Consider the following 20402-nt stretch of genomic DNA (forward strand, 5'->3'; position numbering starts at 1 on the left):
TCTACACTTCTCAAAAATGCTGTTTATACTTAGCTCTACTTCCTCCCATCCCAATAATTTCTAATTTTATTCTGAACTAGCTTCTTCCTGTTTCATTACCTTCATTAATACCACCCTAACATCCTAACGAATACTTTGAAACTCTTTTTAAAGTTTTATATACATATAGAAAAGTGCCTAAGTGTTCAGGGCCAAGAATGATGACATAGCAAATACATCTATGTATCTACCACCTGGTTAAGAAATAGGACATTACCAGCACCCTAGAAAGAAACCCTATGGTATTTCCTAATCATTATTTCCTTCTTCCTCCCTAAAGGTAACACCATTCTGACTTCTCATACCATAGATTAATTCCACCTATTAGAAGCTTTATATAAATAGACTCTTACGTAATGTACACTTTGCGTCTGGCTTCCTTTTCTCAACATTATGTTTGTGCAGTGTAGCCATGTTATTGCATGCAGCAGTGGTTTATTTATTTTTACTGCTATGTAGTACTTCATTATGTGAATATATTGCAATTCACCCACTTTACTATAAATGGACATTTGAGGTTATTTCCAGTGTGAGTCTATTTCAAATAAGGTTCCTTGAACATCTTGTACTTATCTTTTTGGTGCACATGTGCACAGTTTTCTTTGTCCACTTTTAAAGAAAGGAAGTTAGTTTGGTTAGGAACACTACAAAATACATTGGGGAAGTTAAGGCACAATAATATGCAACCAATTGAACAGGTTTACCGTGAGCAACGACTGTTCTTACAGAGAGATGTGTAAGACAAGGGTCCAGCCCAGAAAAGGTACTTGGGGAAGGGATATGTCCTTGCATGCAGGAATACAGAAAGAATAGGGAACAGAAACAGACTGTAATTAAGTGCAAAATTGCATACGGCCAGAGTAAAGTCAACTTTTAGAATCTCTGGGCTAAGACTAGACAGTTTAATACTAGGGCTGGATTCCCAATTCTGGCTCACCCATGGTGACTGGAGAGTCACCTGGAGGACATGCCTGGGAAGAGAAAAGAGGGCTGTAGTCTGGGAGTCAGACCCACAGACCCCAGACATATATTTCTGCCAGAGTCCCTTCTTCCCTCTGCCTACGCTCCTGAAACAGACCTTAAAACATTGTAAATAAGGCAACCCCAGATGGACTCTGCACTTCCCAGCCCTACAGATAATGTCCTGAGAGACAGCGGGGAACTAGGGCAGATCTCCCAAGAGGAAGTGGGCTTAGCAGACCCACAATGTCATGGCTGATACCTGAAGTTTAAAGCCTGGACATATTTGGAAGTCAATAAGATGTGAAAAGGGAGAAGGAGCAGAATGACTGCATTGAAGCATTGGGATTAGCATGGGAGAGGGGACAGCTGCAACAATTACGGCAATAATAGTCCCTTAAATTTGTATTATGTAACAACTCACAAAAAATTTTCTATTCCTGAACTTTCACGTTTCTGTGGAATGGCAGGGTTACCCCCATTTTGCTGGTCTGCCCAAGGACAAGTTTGAATGGAAGGCAGGGTCAGGTCCCTAATCCACATCTCCAGCTCCTCCTCAGGAACCCCGCAAGTGAGAGGATAAAAAGGACAAGAGACCTGGATATGGTCGAGAGGCTAAAGCAGTTGCAGGTGGAGGTGTGGAGGGGTTGGAAAGGTGTGAGGACTGAAAACTCCGTCCTTTTGGGATTAGTTTGGAGCCACCTGGAAGCCGGTAACTTCAACCAGGACACGCGCGTTTGCGGGCTACGGGGGGTTAGGTAGGTTAAGCCTCCCCAGGAGCCCCACAGAGGGTGGGAACGAGGTGGCGCCGCCCCGTCCCGGACGCGCGTCGAGCGCCCTCTGCCACCCCAGGCCGCCCTGCCCAGGGCGAGGGCAGAGCGGGCCCGCCCAGGTGCGCCCGGAGGTTGGGCCGGAGCCCGGAAGGTGCGCCGCGCCGCCCGAACCTGTTCCTTCGGCCTCCCCCCGCGTGAAAGTGAAAGTGTCGGACCCGCGGAGGTCAAGGACGGGGGGGGCGGGGCCCGCGCGGAGCCGGGAGCGGGCGCCGGGCACTCCAGGGGCCATGGATGGGCTCGGCCGCCGCCTTCGAGCCAGCCTGAGACTGAAGCGCGGCTCTGGGGGTTAGTGCCGGTCGGGGAGAGCGCGCGGGGACGGCGTGGGCACCGGGGAGCCGGGGCCAGGGCTGGCGGCGGGGGCCCGGGGGAGGGCGGCACCGGGCGTCGAGGTCCGGGAGCGGTTGGAGGGGGACTGAGGAAGTGCGCGGGGGCAGGTGAGCGGGAGAGAGCGCGGGAAGGAGGGAGAGGGCCAGGTGGGGGCGGGGGCGGGAAACGGCGGCCGGGCCAGGCCTGCAGGGGCGAGGGGGAGGCGGCGGGACACAGGAAACCGTTGTGGGGCCCCGGGGCCACGTGTCCTTCCATCCAGGAAGCTTGTGGTGCAACCGCAGTGTGCCTGAGAGCGCCCCGGTAGTGGTGCCCTCCCGGAGGCACCGCCTCAGCGCCCGGCGTGCCCGCCGCCCCGCCCCACCTCGCGGCCCTAGTACTCCACCGTGGCCTTTGCCCAGTTCCTCCGAGTCAGCGCCCCTGCCCCTGCCCCTCAGATAGCCACCGGCCACTAACACGAGTCTCCCCAATGACGTTACCACCCTCACCCCGCGCGGCCGGGTGCTCCTCCGAGTGTGGCTTCCAGCGGAGCTGCGTGGAGCCTGCACAGCTGCTCTCCAGCGTGTAGCTCAGACAGGGCACCCCCTTCCTTTTCCCTCAGCCCCGCAGCAGTGAAATGGATGTAATTCCCCCGTCCTGGATTGTGGGGGTTAAATTAGAAGTCAACTAAAGAAGCAGCTTCTTTTCTTTCTTAGCAGAGCCCTGGGGTTTGGAAGGAGGGTAGTTAGAAATTCATTCATTTATTCATTTATTCAACAAATATTTGTGCAGTTTGCCACCAGCCAGTCCAATGACTAAGCAGCCACGACCCTTAGATACTTTGCTCAGAGGTCCCACCGTCTGAGGAGCAAAGAGTGGATTAGAAAGTGAGCAGGGGGCTTTCCCAGACCACCCGCCCCTTCCAACATTGGCATGCCAGGAGGCCACGTGAGCCCTTCTCATAGCCCAAGCCCCAGAGGGACTTGGGGGGGGACCCCAGGGAGTGAGGTCAGTCCTCCCTTCTTTGAACTGCAGTGACCTCTGAGTTCTGAATAATCTGCTCTTAGTCTTGTTCAAATTCCTCCTGACACACCTGCCCCTTCTCCATATGCAGTGTCCTCTCTAGACACAGATCTCTAATATCTGGCCCTTCCATCTGGGAGAGGTCAGAGACCACAGGTTGGGGCAGAGGGCTGGGACCATGCAGTGGCGGGAGCAGAAGGCAGGATGAGGCTGACATTGTCTCTTCTCTGGAGAGCATTGGTCTGGTCTTTCCTGGTCTTCCCAGACCCTGGGACATCTGTGTGAATGGAAGGGGTCTGCCCCCTGCAGCCCAGAGGAGACATTCCAGTTGTTCCCACCCACCCCTACCCCAACACGAGGTCGATGACTATGCCTGGAGGAGCTTCCCCATACTGAGGAACTGTAAGAACTGAAGCCTAACACTTGTCCGGTCCAGGAGTGTGTGCCCTCTTCATCTTCCATACCATCCTCCATCTGCCTGGGGATTCTCCCCTTCCTCTGACTTTCTGGCCCTAGGGCAGTTGTATATTAGGAGGGATGGTGTGTGTGTGTGTGTGTGTGTGTGTGTGTGTGTGTGTGTGTGTGTGTAATTATGTGTAATTACCCTGGTGACGAGGAGTGATGTGGTAGTGGTCCTGGGTTGAGAGCAGCTGAGCTGGAAGGGATGGACCAGCTTCCCAGACCAAGGTTCCAGCAAATATTCTGGAGGTTCCCTCACCTATATTTCAAAAGGTCCCCTCACCTATATTCTAGTCAGATCTGGGACTTCAGTCACGTGCCTGTGGGAGAGGCTTTCTGGTGGAGGAACAAGTGCGACCAGATTCCTGATTTCCCTAGAAAGGGTGGCTCCCTCCTCAACTAAAACTCAGGATAATAATTCCTTTCTAGGGCACTGGAGATTAAATGAGATGCCTTATATGAAACATAGGAGTTTGATGTGTGTTAGTTTTCTCTTATGCTTTTCTCTCCTGTTGATAACCCCTTTTGAAAGCGGAGAAAACAGTGTTTTGCTGCATTTCTTAGGCCTTATCTCCAAAGAGATATCTCCTTACTTTCTAAGTAAGAGATATCTCCTTACTTTCTTTTGACAATGATTTCTTAATTTTGCTATTCTCTTTGCTCTTGTAATAAAGCAGAAGAAAATGAACTGAAAATGCAGCCCAAAGGATTTAGGGAAAGGCACAATTTCCTTAGAATCTGGAATGATCAGTAATAAGATTCTGTTTCTCACTGTCCTTTGAAAATCTCTGTGGAATAGCCTAAGAGATGCAGCCAGAAGGCAGGTGTGTGGATAGGGAGCTTTCCTAATTCCCACCCCCACGAATCCTGCCAATTTTAATCGCTTCTGAATTACTTTATGCCTCAGTTTCCCCATCTGTATCAGGAAGATGCTCGTTTCTCAGAAAGGTGGTAAGGATTGTGCAACAAGTCTGTGCAGCTTGCAGGTAAGGTGTGGTGTCAGCTCCAAGTGTTCTGGTTCACTCTTCTCACCCATTAAAGCATTTGAACACCCTTATTTACTGTAAATGAGCTTGGCTCTGAGTCTTGGCTTTTACTAGTCCCACAGAAGCCAGGTCTAGAACTCTTAGGAGCAAAGCATCTGTTTATCCTATCCCAGCACCCCATTCTCTTCCAGAGGGCTTCTTCTTTTTCTTCTTTTTTTTTTCCCCAGGCTGGAGTGAAGTGGCATGACCTTGGCTCACTGCAGCCTCCATCCCCTGTGTTCAAGCAATTCTCCTGCCTCAGCCTCCCAAGTAGCTGGGATTACAGGCGCCTGCTACCACACCTGGCTAATATTCGTATTTTTAGTAGAGACGGGGTTTTGCCATTTTAGCCAGGCTGGTCTCGAACTCCTGACCTCAGGTTATCCACCTGCCTCAGCCTCCCAAAGTGCTAGGATTATAGGCATGAGCCACCGTGCCCAGCACCCAGCCTGGCTGCTTATTCTAAAAGGAGTGGCCGCAGAGGGTTCTTTTGCCTCCTGCTTTCCCTTTAAGGCAGCTTCCTGGCAAAAGTCCTTCCCTCTTTCCCTGTGCATTTTACTATTTCAGGGGTTTCTATGAGAATCCGAGGTCACTTTTTGCTATTCTTTCTCTCTTCCCTAGTCTCCAGATACAGCAGTGGGCTAGCAGCTCTGTCTGTAGCTTGGGCAGAACAGCTGACCTGACCTGACTGGGAGGAAGCATGAGCAGAAATAGGGGTTGGGTGGAGATCACCTGGATGCCTTCCACTGCCACAGAATCACCCTCAGGCTGCTGGTGCAATCAGTCTCCTACCTTAGGCTGGGGACAGTCTCCTGAGTCAGTGCTTCCTATTTGGGAAGAGAGACTCTGCTGGAGCCCTGGAACAAATGCCAGTGACAGAACTCTCTGCCTTAGCCCACAGGATGTATTGCAGGGGGTGAAATTTACCAGCGTAGCCATTTCCAAAATATCAAGAACTCTCGGCTTAGAGATGGACTTTGCTCTCTCCTGCACCATCAGAAAAGGAGGCTATTGGGTATTGATTTCCAGAACTCCTTCTTTTGTTGGAAGAGTTAATATATTTGGTTAATTATTAGGCCAAGTCTATTTATCTTAATCAGGGGAAGACAGTGGTATCCTGGCTGCAGAGAGTATTTGGCCATGTGCTCTAGGTCAGGAATTCCTGGAAGTTCTAGGATTCAGCAGGTGGCCTTGCTGGGGTTTTTGACTTCCATTGACCAAGTTGAGAAGTGAAAGGTCAGCAATCCAAGTGATGGGGATATAGGATCTCTATCCTGAGACCGGCCAGTTTCCAGTGCCCATAGTCTGATGCTATCAAGCACTATCCACTGTTCTGAGGTTTTAAATAAACTGTGCACAATCTGCAGCCCAGATTCAAAACCCTTAGCCCAGAACTAGTCAGGTCTTTCTGGCTGCTTTCAGCCAGAGGTGTTTGCTCATGACCTTTTCTCTCACCACACCCTGGGGCCCTTGGGAGGAGCTGAGATCTGCGCTGCAGTGCCAGGATGCTGACTCTCTTGGTGCTGGCTTCTGCTGCCTTCCTGGGTTCTGTCACATCCTTCTTGCTCAACCACTGGGTGCACAGGATGGAAACTGCTCTCCCCTCTCTGGAAAACAGCGCATGGCTTAGCTTCACAGAGTTGTGGCTGGCGACCAAAGCAGCAGCCCCTTTCTCAGACTTTCTGTCACCAGTCTTTCTGTGTTAGGGGAGAGGGGAGTCTGCTCTGCCCTGAAGGTTCAGCGATGGAAGGACAAGTGGTAGGCCGGGCATTCAGGCTCCTCCGACATCGACTGCTTCGACCCAGAGCAGGTCAGGACTGGACTGCCCACTTCCTTGTTTTTGAGGTGACCCTCTTAGGCAGGGCTGTTTCTTCTTTGAAATGCTCCTTCCTCCTTTTCCTTTATATCTTGGCCTCCACATGGTTCTCCATGTGACTGGGCCAGGAGGCTTCCTCTGCTGGTTTTTAAGACTGGTCATGCCCTCTGTGGGGCTAATGTGGTCACAGTCACATGCCCCTTGGGCCTGTTCTTATTTACCTAGTATGAACTAAACTCTCAGGGCATATTGTGCCAGGACTGCCAGGGGCATCCAACAGGCTAGGCAGTCTCTGTGGTACCCTGGGGCCTTGGCCTTCTTGTGGCCTCTGCAGCATATTTCCGTGGCTTCTGCATCGCAGGTTTCTTTCCTCCTCTTGGCTTCCCATGGTTTCAAGTCTCCGAGAGCACGTGTGGAAACTGCCCATTTGGCCCTGATCCTGAGTGTCTGGTTGTGCTGGCCAGTGTCCAGGTATCTCAGCATTGACAAGGCGGCCTTGAGGTGTGGCGGTCACTCCGATTCTCACAGACTCCACTCCAAGAATGGATCAATGATATTATACTAAATGGGCTCTGGTGTCTCGGTTTCAGGACCACCCCAGGACAATTCGAGGGAAGCTTTAAAGGAACCAGAAAGGGCCCAGGAGCACTCTCTGCCCAACTTTGCTGGGGGGCAGCACTTCTTTGAATACCTTCTTGTGGTTTCTCTAAAAAAAAAGCGTTCAGAGGATGATTATGAGCCTATAATCACCTATCAATTTCCTAAGGTAAGGACTGAGGGAGGGGGCAGGGGTAGCCAGAGGACTGGGATGTTTAGAAGGTGGTAGGCGTGGGCATTCTACCTCCTTCTCTTCACCCTGCCGGGGCTTGCGCCTAGAACCTCCTTGAGCTCTGAGCTCGCTGCTCTCCATTTCCTTCTTAGCACAGCCCCAGTTCTGTTATCACTTGCAGAATCTAGGTCTAACTTCTTTGTGAGGGACTGACCTAAGCCTCCTAGCAGGGAAACTAGGCTAGATAGTTTGCCTTTTAGGGGACCTCACAGGTCTTCCAAATCCCATTTTCAGTCACCCTTCTCTGTAGATAAGCTTACCTTCTGCCAGACCTTCTAGAAGGAGTCCCCTCTCTGGGATGTGTAGGAAGGAGAGAGTGGGGCAGGCATGTAACTGGTGGGCAGGCACAGCCTTCAGCCTGAGCCCAAGCATCAGACTCCTTCTTGTCTGATCCTACACCAGGTAAAGGGGTGGGAACCCTTATTAACCCTTCTCATTAGCAGGTGTGCCACTGAGCTGGCCGCTTCTCTTCTCTGATGTGGTACCTCTCTGATATTGTCCTCCCAGGGGCCATTTCAGGGCATTTCTATATTCGCCATGGCCCTGTCCCCTTCTTATGTAGATCCTCAAGATACTGAGGTCGAACTCAAGCTTATGTCGAGTTGACCCAGGAGGGGCTGTTTCAGCTCTGGAGTCATTCCAACCAGACCCAGAATGCAAACTGCAGAGTGCTGGGCAAATGCACCCTTCATCCCTATGCTAGTGGAGAAGCTTATCCCCAGACTGCTTCAGAGCCTCAAAAGAAGCCCATCACCTCTCAAGCCCTTTCCTCCTTACCTCTGCCCCCAGCTTCATATCCACGTGTCTTTTCCTTTTCCTAACAGCGGGAGAACCTGCTTCGGGGTCAGCAGGAGGAGGAGGAGCGGCTGCTCAAAGCTATCCCCTTGTTCTGCTTCCCAGATGGTAATGAGTGGGCGTCACTCACTGAGTATCCCAGGTAATTGCTCAGCCCTGGGCAAGGGTATTGGATTTGGGGAGGAGGAACAAGTGTGAGTTCTGTGGCTCCTGCAGCCTCCCTCACTGCTGCCATTTGTTGATTTTTCAGTCTGGGAGTGGAATCGATTCGTTCGTAAACATCTGGCCTGGGGTTCCTCAAGTCCAGGGATATTAGCTATCAGTTTGATCAGTCCCTTCTGTCCAGAGAGCCAGAATCTCCCACCTGTCATAGAAACAATAGTTGCTGCTTTTGACTCTGCTGCTGGTCCAAGCCGGGCTTAGCAGGAGGCAGTTGGCCTCTAAGAAGGCAATAGCAAAGGCCCTTCCAGCATAAGCCCTGGAATTCGGCTGCTGGAGCTTTGACATCACCATTTATGAGTTGAGTGACCTTGAATTAGAAATAGCCTCTCAGAGCCTCAGTTCCTTCATCTTTAAAGTGGGAATAATAACTGAAGCTACCTCAAAGAGTTGTTTTGAGAATTAGATGAGATGCTGTGTCTAGAGCTTGATTAACTTGACTCCTATGGTTAATCAGCTCCTCTAATGCTGACCACTTTCCTGTTTCAGAATCCGGTAAGCAATGCAAATCAAGGCTTGTCTGCTCTTTCTTAGGGAGACCTTCTCCTTCGTTCTGACCAATGTGGATGGGAGCAGAAAGATTGGATACTGCAGGCGCCTATTGGTCTGTGCAGCCTAGAACTGCCCCTTCCTTTCTGAAGCCTGCTCAGCTCCACAGCTGGGCTTGCTCAAGCCAGAGCTGCAGAAGTCCAGTCTTGTTGGCAGCACTAGTTGTAGAGAGAGCACAGCCCGGGACCTGCTGCCATGCTAGTGCTCCCTCTGCAGCTCCACAAGCACGAGGACCTGATGCCCCTTCTCCCCCTGCTGGTTAGGCTCTGGTCTGTGTTCCTGCTGGCTTTCAATTACTCTCTTCTTTGTGAGAGGTTCCAACTGACTCCTCTCTCTCCCTGCTCTATCCAGGCCTGCTTACCTTGGCCCCTGGAGCCTCCCAGAGCAGAGGCTGGGATTTGGACCATTTGTTTCAAATCTTAGGTCTCAGGAGGATGCCCCAAGTTACCTTTACAGTACCTTCCTCCTTAGCCATTTCTTCATCTCTAAGGCACACTGGCTCCCTCTCTTTGCTGACCCCAAATTGTGTTGGCACTGAAGGCAGCAGCACCTGCCCACCAACCCACCCAGTACCCTCAAGGATTTCCTCTTTTGACCTTGGTGGCTACTCTGACCTCCCTGCTGCACCCACCATTCACCGTAAATATCCCCTCCCCAGCCCTCAGCCTTGTACTCCTTCAGACCCAGTGGGGAGAAGCCCTTGGGGAGGCTGCAGCACTGAAGGAGCCCCTCTGTCTCTTCCCAGCCTGCTGGACCTGGCCCTCGCCTACCCCAAGTGTACTGCATCATCAGCTGCATTGGCTGCTTCGGCTTGTTCTCCAAGGTAGGAGTGGAACAGGATTCCTCAGGGCCTGTTAGTCCTGTCCATCTTCCGGGCTCTCTCTGACTGCCAGTCCTGCCTGCGCAACCTAAGCCCTTAGTGGAGCTCCTCTCCCATAGTCAGAGTCAGCATTAAAACACACTTGTGGAAACTGAGGCAAAGGGGCATGCACTTAAGAGAAAAGTGGAAATTGAATCTAGGGGATTGGATTCCTTGCAGAGACAGCCACTGTTCCCACTCTAGCTAAGTAAGAAAGTAGTTGAAGTAGGACAAGGGGAAGAAAGTCAGAGGCCTTCTACCCTGAGGTTCAATTTCCTCATCTGTCAAATGGATGTAATAATCTTTCACCTTCCTATCTTGCTGGTTGATGTGAGGCTGAAATGAGGTGATATATGAGAAGACTCTTCATAAAAGGCAGAGCACTAGACAAATATGAGGTAGTTATAAGACCCATTCTGACTCCTTCAAGGGTAGAAGAACAGTTGAGGTCCCCAGGACTACTTCTGCTGGAGCTAATTTGAGTGCCAGTGCACCTGAGTCAGGATTTAAGCAGAATCCATGGCGGCCATGCCATCCGTTGGTGGCCAGAAAGGACTTCATTATGCTCTGCTCCCAGCAGGACCTTTGGAGGAGGCGGGGAGGGAACTCTGTCAGTTTTGCTGGGGCAGTGCATTCCTTTGTGCAGTGTTCCCAGGGATGGAGGCAGCCTCTGACCCTGGGAATCTACAGCGGGAGTTGGAGGACAGAGTGGTACCAAGAGGCTTAGGTTTCTTGGCTGCTGCTCCAACCAGCATGAGTGGACATGGTCCCATCATGGGTGATGAGTTTACCCTGAGATGACTTCCCGGGGAGATACTTTTATGTTGGTGTTAGAAGAAGGGAAGACCATGGATTGGTAGAGAGAGAATAAAAAGAAGGAAGCTGGATAAAAGCAGTCTCATGTGGGAGATAAACCACAGATTATTTAGCATGAGCCCAGTCTCTGCCAGGGAGGGAGAGGACCAGTTTCTGGAGGGCCCTAAAAGATACATGAGGATCCGCTGAACCAGCGTGAGAACATGATGATGCTTAGGGGCACAGAGTCTCGGCCACCTGCCCAGCAGCGTCCCTTTGAGCCATGCCTCCCATGGTCTTTTCTTTTCCCTACAGATCCTGGATGAAGTGGAGAAGAGACATCAGATCTCCATGGCTGTCATCTACCCGTTCATGCAGGGCCTCCGAGAGGCAGCTTTCCCTGCTCCTGGGAAGACTGTCACTCTCAAGAGCTTCATCCCTGACTCAGGCACTGAGGTGGGTTAACAAAATGGGTGAGACCTTCTCTAGCTGGAGAGCGTAGGCATCTGTGGCACCTCTCACCACTGTTGTACTATTGACCAGGTTAAAGTACAGAGAAACTGAGCCAGACAGGGACTGGGACTGGTTAGAATGGACAAAGCTGAAATCAAATGCAAATTTTCTGATCCTAACTTGATACCCAGAAGCACTTAGTGACTGCTCAAGCCACCGACTTTTATTTATAATAAATAAACCATGTAAGTGGAGGCTTCTGGCGCTATGAAGGACTTTTTCCCCTAGGCACTAGACTGCCACTTGCCCCCACCCCCACACCATTCCCCTTTGTTTGTGCTGTCTCCACCTTACACTCGCCATCTGCCCGTTTCTTATCATCCGTCCCCACTTCCGAGTATCCACCCATGGACGGGGGAATGCTATTGTTTTAGCACCAAACACACCGAGACAGCAGGTACAACACTGTTCTAAGAATTCCAGTCCTGACTCCTGGAACTCTGAATAATCTGTGTACCCCTCTGAACCTTGGCTTCCCCACAGGAAAATAACGGGAGAGGCTAGAAGTTTTCACTTTCTCAAAATAAATAAATAAATAAATAAAAGTACTGAATGCTTGCTGTGTGCCAAGCTATACTGTTTTTCTGGGAATACAATGGTGACCAAATGAATGTGGACCCTGACCTTTTGGAACTATAAGTCCAGTGGAGGAGGTAGATGTTAAATAAACACAGCAGTGCATATTGAATTAAAAATTACGTAACTGTGATGAAAGAGAAACCAGGATGCTACATGAGAAAGAAGATAGGAAAGTATCACATGGCCAAGACAGGCTTTCTGTGACCTGAAAGAGGATGAGAATGAAGGGAGCAGAGCAGAGCAGGAGGAGGGGCCCACACTGTGAAGGCTGCAGGAAGGAAAGAAGGGATTGCTCAAGGAACAGAAGCCCATGTGGTGAAGTGCAGTGAGAGAGGAGCGTGTGCTCCGGGAGGCAAGCGAGGGAGGGCGCAGGGCCTTATGGGCCATACTCGAGATTACATCAGAGCTGTCCTCCAGTCCATTAGCAGGGGAAAGAGAGACAGGGTCACATTCACTCCTTGGGGCAGAAGGAGCAGAGGCTGGTAGAGGCCCAGCACTCTGGGGTCTGCATGATCTTTCAGTGTAGTGATACCTTCTCTCTCTCTGCTTTCCCCACAGTTCATTTCACTTACACGGCCCCTGGACTCCCACCTAGAACATGTGGATTTTAGTTCTCTATTGCACTGTCTCAGTTTTGAACAGATACTTCAGATCTTTGCCTCTGCTGTGCTGGAGAGAAAAATCATCTTCCTGGCTGAAGGTCTCAGGTGGGCCGAGCCCCCGAATTGCTCACCTGAACTGCCTAGAATCCCTGGGTTCAAGGGAACACACTGGAGGTTCTCCAAGGAAAAACTGGTCTGTAGGGCCCATGTGCCCACCCCCGTGTGTCCAGGTCCTTGTACTTTAAACCAAGAGAAACAGCTGTTTTGAACCACCCCCACTGCCTCTGCCTCCATGCAGCACTGCTGCCTGGGCCTGAGGAATGGCCCTGACTTAGCTGGGAGAAGGACAGGAAGTTTTCTTGGGACAGCCCAGATGGGACCAGTTAGGGTGGATGCAGACATGGTTCTGCCCTTGCAAGGCTGAGGGAGGGTGGAGGACAGGGGAGGAGGTAGATACTCATTTAACAAACATTGTGTGTCACCTGTTTGCCAGATGCCAGCATTGGGAAGATACAAACAAGACATGGTCCTTCACCTGAAGGGGATGCAGAATTGTATCGTGGTTGAAAGCATAGGGATTGAAATCAGCAGAATTAGGAGGTTTAAATCCAGTTCTTCTACGTTTAGCTATGAGGTTCCCCTTAAGTTAGTTTGTTAACTTCTTAAAAATGGAAATAATGATTGTGATGACCTCATCAGGTTGTGGTGAGGATTACATGAAAAAATGCAATTAACACCCTGCCGAGCATATGGTGCTTAGTGCCAGCTGCTGTTCTTCAGTTCAGTTGAGTACATCCCAGTGTTAATGGAAGCAGGGTACTGTTGTATCAGGGTCTCCACCTCTTAGGGGCTTCAAATCTGAGAAGGACATGGGGAGATGTAATAGAATGGAGAATGGCCGGGCGCGGTGGCTCAAGCCTGTAATCCCAGCACTTTGGGAGGCCAAGGCGGGTGGATCACGACGTCAAGAGATCGAGACCATCCAGGTCAACATGGTGAAACCCTGTCTCTACTAAAAATACAAAAAATTAGCTGGGCATGGTGGCACATGCCTGTAATCTCAGCTACTCAGGAGGCTGAGGCAGGAGAATTGCCTGAACCCAGAAGGCGGAGGTTGCGGTGAGCCGAGATCGTGCCATTGCACTCCAGCCTGGGTAGCAAGAGTGAAACTCCGTCTCAAAAACAAACAAACAAACAAAAAGAATGGAGAATGAAAAAAGTCATAGAACAGTAGGGTTAGGGGTGGACTTTCTATTCATATCTAGGGAGGGAGAAAACCAATGATTTTACGTTGACAACCCTGCTTTTATCTTTTCTGGAAGAAGAAAAGGATGTTAGGGAACCAGTAGAAATCACAGGGTCAGCTGAATGTCATGGGTTCCAGAGAGGAAACTTGGGCAAGCAGTGGGGTCTCTGTGTTGAAGATTCTGTAAAAATGGGTGATGACCAAAAAGGAACTAGTTGTAGGTAATCCTTGAAGGGAATGGCATCATCTTTTGCTTTGGAAATAGCTCTTTCACTCCCAGCCCTGAATGGAAACCAGAAGTGCCTGTGTGACTAGAGCTGGGATTCTGCCTTTCCTCCTCAAATCAGTGTTTGGGAAGTGGAGGTTGGCAGGATTTACCTCTCAGACGTTTACTTTCTTTAGGGAAATCCTACCACTCCCTACTTCCTTCCCACACTGAGTTTTTCAGCTCTCCAAAGCTCAGATAGGGAGGGGACTTCCAGTCAGTCTAGGCCTTGGCTGGCCTCTCAGAGACTCAAGTTTGCTAATTCAGGAAGTGCTAGCTTGAAACCAAGAACTGAAACAAGGATTCCTGCATCTGTGCTTTTATTGGCCTTGACTTTGAAGCAATTTGGCTGCAGTAAAGAACAGCCATGAAAGCCAGTGGAGAAAAGAGAAGACAGAGTGGGGTTGTGTGTGTGTGGTGGCATGAGGAGTAGGGCCAAGCTGTGACTTGGGCAGGCGTGAAGAGGGATGTTTCACTGCAAAGTCTTGAGGAGCCACCTTTGTGGGACTTTCCATGCAGGAATTGCTGGGCAGAGGTTCCTGGAACCTGGGAATTTCCCAAGCTACTCAGGCAGCAACCTGGTAATCTCTAATAACCTTGAGTGCCCAGAGGGGGCTGTGTAGGGCAAAGGCTGGGGATAAGGGTGGATAGCCATAGGGAAGTAAAAAGGCTTTGCCTCTCTGCTGGGCCCCCAGCGCTTACATGTTTGTCTCTTAACTACACTGAATTCCTTAAAAGCAGGGTCAGGGTCTTACTCTTCCAGGTATCCACATCCTAGGGGCTCAATCAATTATCTGCTTGAATGAAAGCAACTCTTCTTCCCTCTCCGCTTTGGAGTCACTTTTATTTTTGGCCAATAGTAAGTTGAGAAGACTAACTGGGAAAAGAAGGATCAAATCAAGGCCCCCTCTTGATAGTGGAGCCTCAGCCTCTCTAGCTTCTGTCCCTCCCTTCCAGCAATGTATGTTCAAGCTCTGTGTCCAGCATGGTCCCCAGACTTGCCTTTCTGCCACGGGCGTGGGCAGCACTGCTGTAGCTGCCGGTGGTGTTGGGTGATGAGGGGTGTGTAGCATGGAGGTGCAGGGGCCCCCTGACTCTCGTCTTCTGTGCTCTGTCCTAGCACCCTGTCTCAGTGCATCCATGCTGCCGCTGCGCTGCTCTACCCCTTCAGCTGGGCACACACCTACATCCCTGTTGTACCCGAGAGCCTTCTGGCCACCGTCTGCTGCCCCACCCCCTTCATGGTTGGAGTACAAATGCGCTTCCAGCAGGAGGTCATGGACAGCCCTATGGAAGAGGTATGATGTGGCAAGAAGAGTGCACGATTTGGAGCCAGGCAGACTGGGATTCAGATCCCAGCTTTGCTGCTTACAGCTGTGTGATTAGGGGCAAGTTATCTGACCTCTTTAAGCCTGAGCTTTCTCATCTTAAAATGGTGATAACAGTGTTCAGGTCTTAAGGATTCTGGGGAAACCACCTGTGTAGGGCTTTAGGGCCCCTGTGCCCACCCTCCTGTATCTGTATGATCTTGCGGTGTAGTGACACCTCTTTCTTTAGTTTCTGTATCCTAACCTACCACCCGACACATGGTTGATGCTCAATAAATGCAGGCTCCCTTCTGAAGGATTTCCCTTTAGGCTTAAGGGGCAGTGGATAGCTTATTCAGGGGTCATCAGACTTCTATGCCAGCTGGCCCTACTGAGCAGTCACTGTGGTGTTCCATCTCATCCAGATGGATGACACAGCTGGTCTATACAACACACACCCCACTGGAATGTATTTGAATTCCTTGGAAGGGAGCTAACATCACCCCCTGGCAAACTATGGGTCTTGAAAATGCAGGTTTTTGCAGCAAGTCATCTTTCTGAGTAGCTCAGAGCTAAGGTTGGTTAATGAGGATACAGGTCTAAATCCTCTTTGATTTTGTTAGCTTCTTACATCTTGGCAGTGCCCCAGACACACCAGAGGACTCAGTTGTGAAAATGGGCACCAAAAGCATAAATCTATCCCCAGTGTTGGAAAAGTAACTCAAAACATGTGCTTTAGAGTTGTCAGTAGGGACTTTGTAAAGATAGCATGTTATTATATCTGAAGCCAGAAGAGGGACTTGGGAATGTGTCCTGGCTATAAACATTGACTCACTAGAGCCTACTAAGGGGAAAGCAGGAGTCTAAAAGTCAGCTACTAAAGAGGCATGAAGGATTTCCCCATTTACATAAGAGATACCTGAGTTCCAGAGACTTATCCAAGGCGACATATGCAGCAGTGGAACCTAGCACAGCGAAAGCCAAATCCCCTCCTATAGAAACTATTGCTGAGAAGTAAAGTAGGCTGTTTCCCTTCTTTGCTCCACCGGCCCTCTTGTCCTTCCTTAGAACTGCTGAGTACACATGCCCTTTGAACCAGCCTTAGCCTTGTGACTAACTGGGATAGAGCTTTAGCCCCATGTTTAGCAGTAAACATTTAAATGTGCCAACCCCAGAAGTTATGAAACTTCCTGACTCTGCAGCTCCAGCTCCCTGGAAGCTGTGACTCCTCTCCTGATGGCCGCTCAGACTCTGGCTTTTGGTAAGGCATTACTCCACAGACAATATCCCCCAATACTGGAAAGATTTCTGGGAACAATCTTGAAAAACAAATTATTTATACACACACTTTCCTCCCAATCCCTCAAAGGAACAGCCTTCCCTTCATGAAGGCATCTGAGCCTATGTATACAAGTGATTTCAGGCCTGGACTAGTTCAACTTTTCTCCCCTGACGACAGATAATTACAGAGCATGCTCTATTTTTTGGCATACTTTCCACTCTCTCTTTCCTTGTATTTGGAAGAAGGCACAGTGGAGGGATCATTCTCTCTATTGTCAAGACCAAGGTCACAAATGGAAAAGAAAGGCCCAGCAGTCATTTAAATGACCAACACAGGAGTTGGGTGATTATGGTAAACTGATGAGAACACATCCTGCCTAAAGCAGACAGGTGCTACTCAGTTCCATCTGAGTGTTGCCCTTTAGAAATGTGGACCAGAGTTAGATCTCCTGACTTTTCAGGAGAGGCCCCAAATCCAAGTTTTATGTGAGATAGTCCAGTTTAAATATTGGAAGCCAATTCAATTGTTTAAAAATACTGTGAGGATCAAAGAAACAGATCTGCTGGTTGGAATCAGCCAGTGGGATGCCTATTTGTAATCTCTGGTCTAGCCTGAAGGGTCCCTGGGCAGTGATGGAGCCAGTGCTAAAACTGAGGTCCCCAAGTCCCAGCCTGGTGCTTATCTCACCTGAGGACTGCAGACACATGGTCTCCTCACATACTTTCCTTCCCTCTTTCTGTTGATCCTGGGCTCATTTCCTTCCTTTGCTGTTTTCTGCTGGAAGGCCCAAAGCTCTGAGGGAGTTTTTCTAATAGAAAATTGTACATAAGTTGTTGCAAGCATGAAAAAAATAGAAGGGTGTTGGTCTCTGTCCCAGAGAGCAGGGAGTTGAAGGGGAAATGTAGAGAGGAATGCAGTCTCAAGAGTATCAGTCTAGGCTTGGGAAAAAATTGGTTCTCCTACTAGCAGTATAGTATGACCTTAGGCAGCTTCTTTGGGTCCGTTTCCTCATCTTCAAAATGGAGATGGTGTCTACCTCACAGGACTGTTGCTTGAGATCAAAGGTGTAAAGCACTTTATGTGTGCAATGTACTAAATGCTCCATGTAGAAGCAGGTTCTGAAGTTCATGATTTATTAAAGGAGTGACTGACCGTGATTTCTCCATCTTGTATTCCCTGTCTACCTTAGCTGCTTCTCCTACTCCCAACAAACACCCACACCCCTTCCCCAGGAAGGGAACTGAGATTTCTAGAGGGGAATGGTATCAAAGGAGAATGCTAGACAGGTAATGAGAATTGAAGATATTGATTTTGTTGCTACCTGGGCTGAAAGGTACAGCCACAGGCAGAAATCGAGATGGTAAATCCTCTGGCGGTCTATGAAGACAGGGGACCAGAGAAAGCCATTCTATGTTTATTTCAGGTCCTGTTGGTCAATCTTTGTGAAGGAACCTTCTTAATGTCGGTAAGTGTCTGGGTTCAGATCCCCGACAGGCCCATCACCAACTCTACCACTCTAGTTTCACTTATTTCAACAAACATTAAGTTCTTTGTTGAGTGAGAATCTGTGCTAAAAAGACCACATCTCTCTCAAGGAGCCAATGGACATAAACACAGATGACCTCACGGTAAGACAATCAGTGATTGTGCCTTTCAAGCAAGGGATATAAATCAAGTACCACTGGTATGGAGAGAATCCCTCGCTAATGTTGAGAGTCAAACTGAAGGCCAAGAAACAGCTTCGGTTATTTCTGTCCTATGTGGCTGATTATTTGTGGGTGCAGTGGGGTGTAGAATTCATGACCTCCTCCTGCTTTTCTGCCAACTCCCTTCCCTCCACACTTCTTCCTGTTTGACCTCTGAGCTCTGTCCTTCTAGGTTGGTGATGAAAAAGACATCCTGCCACCAAAGCTTCAGGATGACATCTTAGACTCTCTTGGTCAGGGGACCAATGAGTTAAAGAGTAAGTCCTCGGGTCCCTCTTATTTTGGGTCTCTCCAGAGAGTGCAAGGGCATGATTCTCAATCATTCCCTTCCCAAACTAAAATGAACTCACTCAGCAGTTCTAGACCAGCCCTAGAGACCTAGAACCTAGGGCAAATCTGAATATGGGATTGTATTCTTTCCTAAGCAATGGCAGAGAACCCATACCCAGACTCCCATTTCAGCAATGGCAGAGAACCCATACCCAGACCTCTTATAGCTTTCTCCAGCTTTCAGCCTGAAAGAAAGCCATGCTTGGAGGTGAGTTTTGGTAATTTCATCCTACTGCTACCCTCTGAGATGGCCTTCATGTCTCTTGCAGCTGCAGAACAAATCAATGAGCACGTTTCGGGTCCTTTTGTGCAGTTCTTTGTCAAGACTGTGGGCCATTATGCTTCCTATATCAAGCGGGAGGCAAATGGGCAAGGCCACTTCCAAGAGCGATCCTTCTGTAAGGCTCTGACCTCCAAGACCAAACGCCGATTTGTGAAGAAGTTTGTGAAGACACAGCTCTTCTCACTTTTCATCCAGGAAGCCGAGAAGAGCAAGAATCCTCCTGCAGGTACACTCTAAGCCCAGAGAGGGTTACCTCTAGGATAAAGAGGAGGGGGAGGAAAGAATACTTCTCTTTAGAAACCCACAAAATAGCTGTAGGTAGACTTTTATTAGTGGAGTTGAAATAACAACCTGAAACCTAAGAAAATGTCTAATGGGCTGCCATTTCGTGGAAGTTGTTTTACTCATTAGCTGACAGGACTGAGCCCTTTCCTCTGTTTTAGTCTATGGCTAATTCCTGCTAAGTGCTCTCTGTTTATGGGCTCCTCTTTGGACCAAACTTAATGGATCTCCAGAAGCTTGTGAGGGCAGAGATATCCTGTCAGGGATGGGAGTTTGGGGAGCACACAGGATATTTCTGATCCTCATTTCTGAGCTCATTATCGTCTGCTTGACCAGATCAGATGCCTCTAACACCTGTATCTGAACCCACAGGCTATTTCCAACAGAAAATACTTGAATATGAGGAACAGAAGAAGAAGAAACCAAGAGAAAAAACTGTGAAATAAGAGCTGTGGTGAACAAGAATGGCTAGAGCTACACGCCAGTTCTGAACTTCAGCCCCTGCCTGTGTGGCAGGGTCAGCAAAGCTCTCAGCCCCCCAATCCATAACCTCCGTCTAAGTCTTGACATCCAGGTATTGCTTAAAACTGGTGTCTGAGATTTGGATCCCTGGTATCAATTTTTTGGGACTTTGGAGGGCTCTGACACCATGCTCACAGAACTGGGCTCAGAGCTGCATTTTTTGCAGAGGTGACACAGAGTAGGAAACAGTAGTACAGGTATTGTATATACTTGGTTAGAAGCTGCTGCAACTGCCCTCTCCCATCATAACAGCTTCAACAGAGAACACACTTTGTAGTTGAAAGGCTCAGCCTCTCCACATAGACTGTGGACATGTAAGGATGAGTAAAGAGGAAAATCTTATGTTTATGTGCGTCTTTGGCTTTTACTATGGGTGGAGAACCAGGTAAATAAGGCAATACATATAAGAATCAAGTGGACTAGAAGTGGAGGACCTGGCCATGGTGGTCCTGAACCTAGGGATATGTTTGGAGTAACAGAATCATGGGGGGCAGCAGCTCCACTTCTTTTAACAGGAAGGGTAAAAGATAGGTAAAAGCAGCAGCAACAGTACTGGATACAGGGCATCAGAGTCCTAGGTTTGGAGTCAGGTGTGCTTTCCAGAATCCTGGGAGGAGAGGCTGCTCACGGAAGGGAAGCAGCTTCAGTTTAGAATAATTTGAGGACAGGAATTTCGGTCAGAAGCAGCCAGTGAAGAACATTACATGGCTTCCATAAGTAGGTCTGTTTCCCCATCACTTTCAGTTTGCACTAGTCCTTTACCTTCAGTCTTAGATAATCCTACCTCCAACCGATCATTTTGAGTAGCACAGTTCTTTAGCTAAAAGTGAAGGGATCTCTGCACTGATGTTCTTCCCCTTTGAGAAAATAATTGTAATTTTAAGTCTGAAGGAGTTTAGTGGTCACCTAGTCTCTCCTCCCTTGATACCTCCACTGATAGTTCCTACTCAAGCATTGGGAAGCTTTTTTAGATGAATCTTA

At 49.2% G+C, this 20402-nt stretch overlaps 1 protein-coding gene across 2 annotated transcripts; it reads left to right on the forward strand.

The window, feature by feature from the left end:
* Positions 1-1849: 1849 nt before the first annotated feature.
* Positions 1850-19763, forward strand: DENND2D (DENN domain containing 2D). 2 transcript variants are annotated; one of them, XM_039460790.2, is made up of 12 exons: positions 1850-2117; positions 7049-7224; positions 8112-8224; positions 8836-8905; positions 9596-9673; positions 10820-10960; positions 12155-12303; positions 14830-15007; positions 17722-17763; positions 18177-18261; positions 18604-18843; positions 19272-19763. In XM_039460790.2, the coding sequence occupies exons 1-12, from the start codon at positions 2060-2062 to the stop codon at positions 19343-19345; spliced, it is 1404 nt and encodes a 467-aa protein (XP_039316724.1). In that variant the 5' UTR covers positions 1850-2059; the 3' UTR covers positions 19346-19763. The 2 variants fall into 2 exon arrangements, with proteins under 2 accessions (XP_039316724.1, XP_003933490.1); XM_003933441.4 differs by lacking the exon at positions 1850-2117 and adding an exon at positions 2370-6452.
* Positions 19764-20402: the final 639 nt, after the last annotated feature.

Source organism: Saimiri boliviensis, chromosome 11 (genome assembly GCF_048565385.1).
Source record: "Saimiri boliviensis isolate mSaiBol1 chromosome 11, mSaiBol1.pri, whole genome shotgun sequence".
In the NCBI taxonomy this organism is placed as follows: domain Eukaryota; kingdom Metazoa; phylum Chordata; class Mammalia; order Primates; family Cebidae; genus Saimiri; species Saimiri boliviensis.

Bases quoted from the DNA above. Each gene is read 5' to 3' on its own strand.
- DENND2D (XM_003933441.4), top strand. From the start codon at position 6,386: ATGGAAGGACAAGTGGTAGGCCGGGCATTCAGGCTCCTCCGACATCGA. The intron at 7,225-8,111 runs GTAAGGACTGAG...TTTTCCTAACAG, and splicing joins TCACCTATCAATTTCCTAAG to CGGGAGAACCTGCTTCGGGG. The intron at 15,008-17,721 runs GTATGATGTGGC...TGTTTATTTCAG, and splicing joins TGGACAGCCCTATGGAAGAG to GTCCTGTTGGTCAATCTTTG.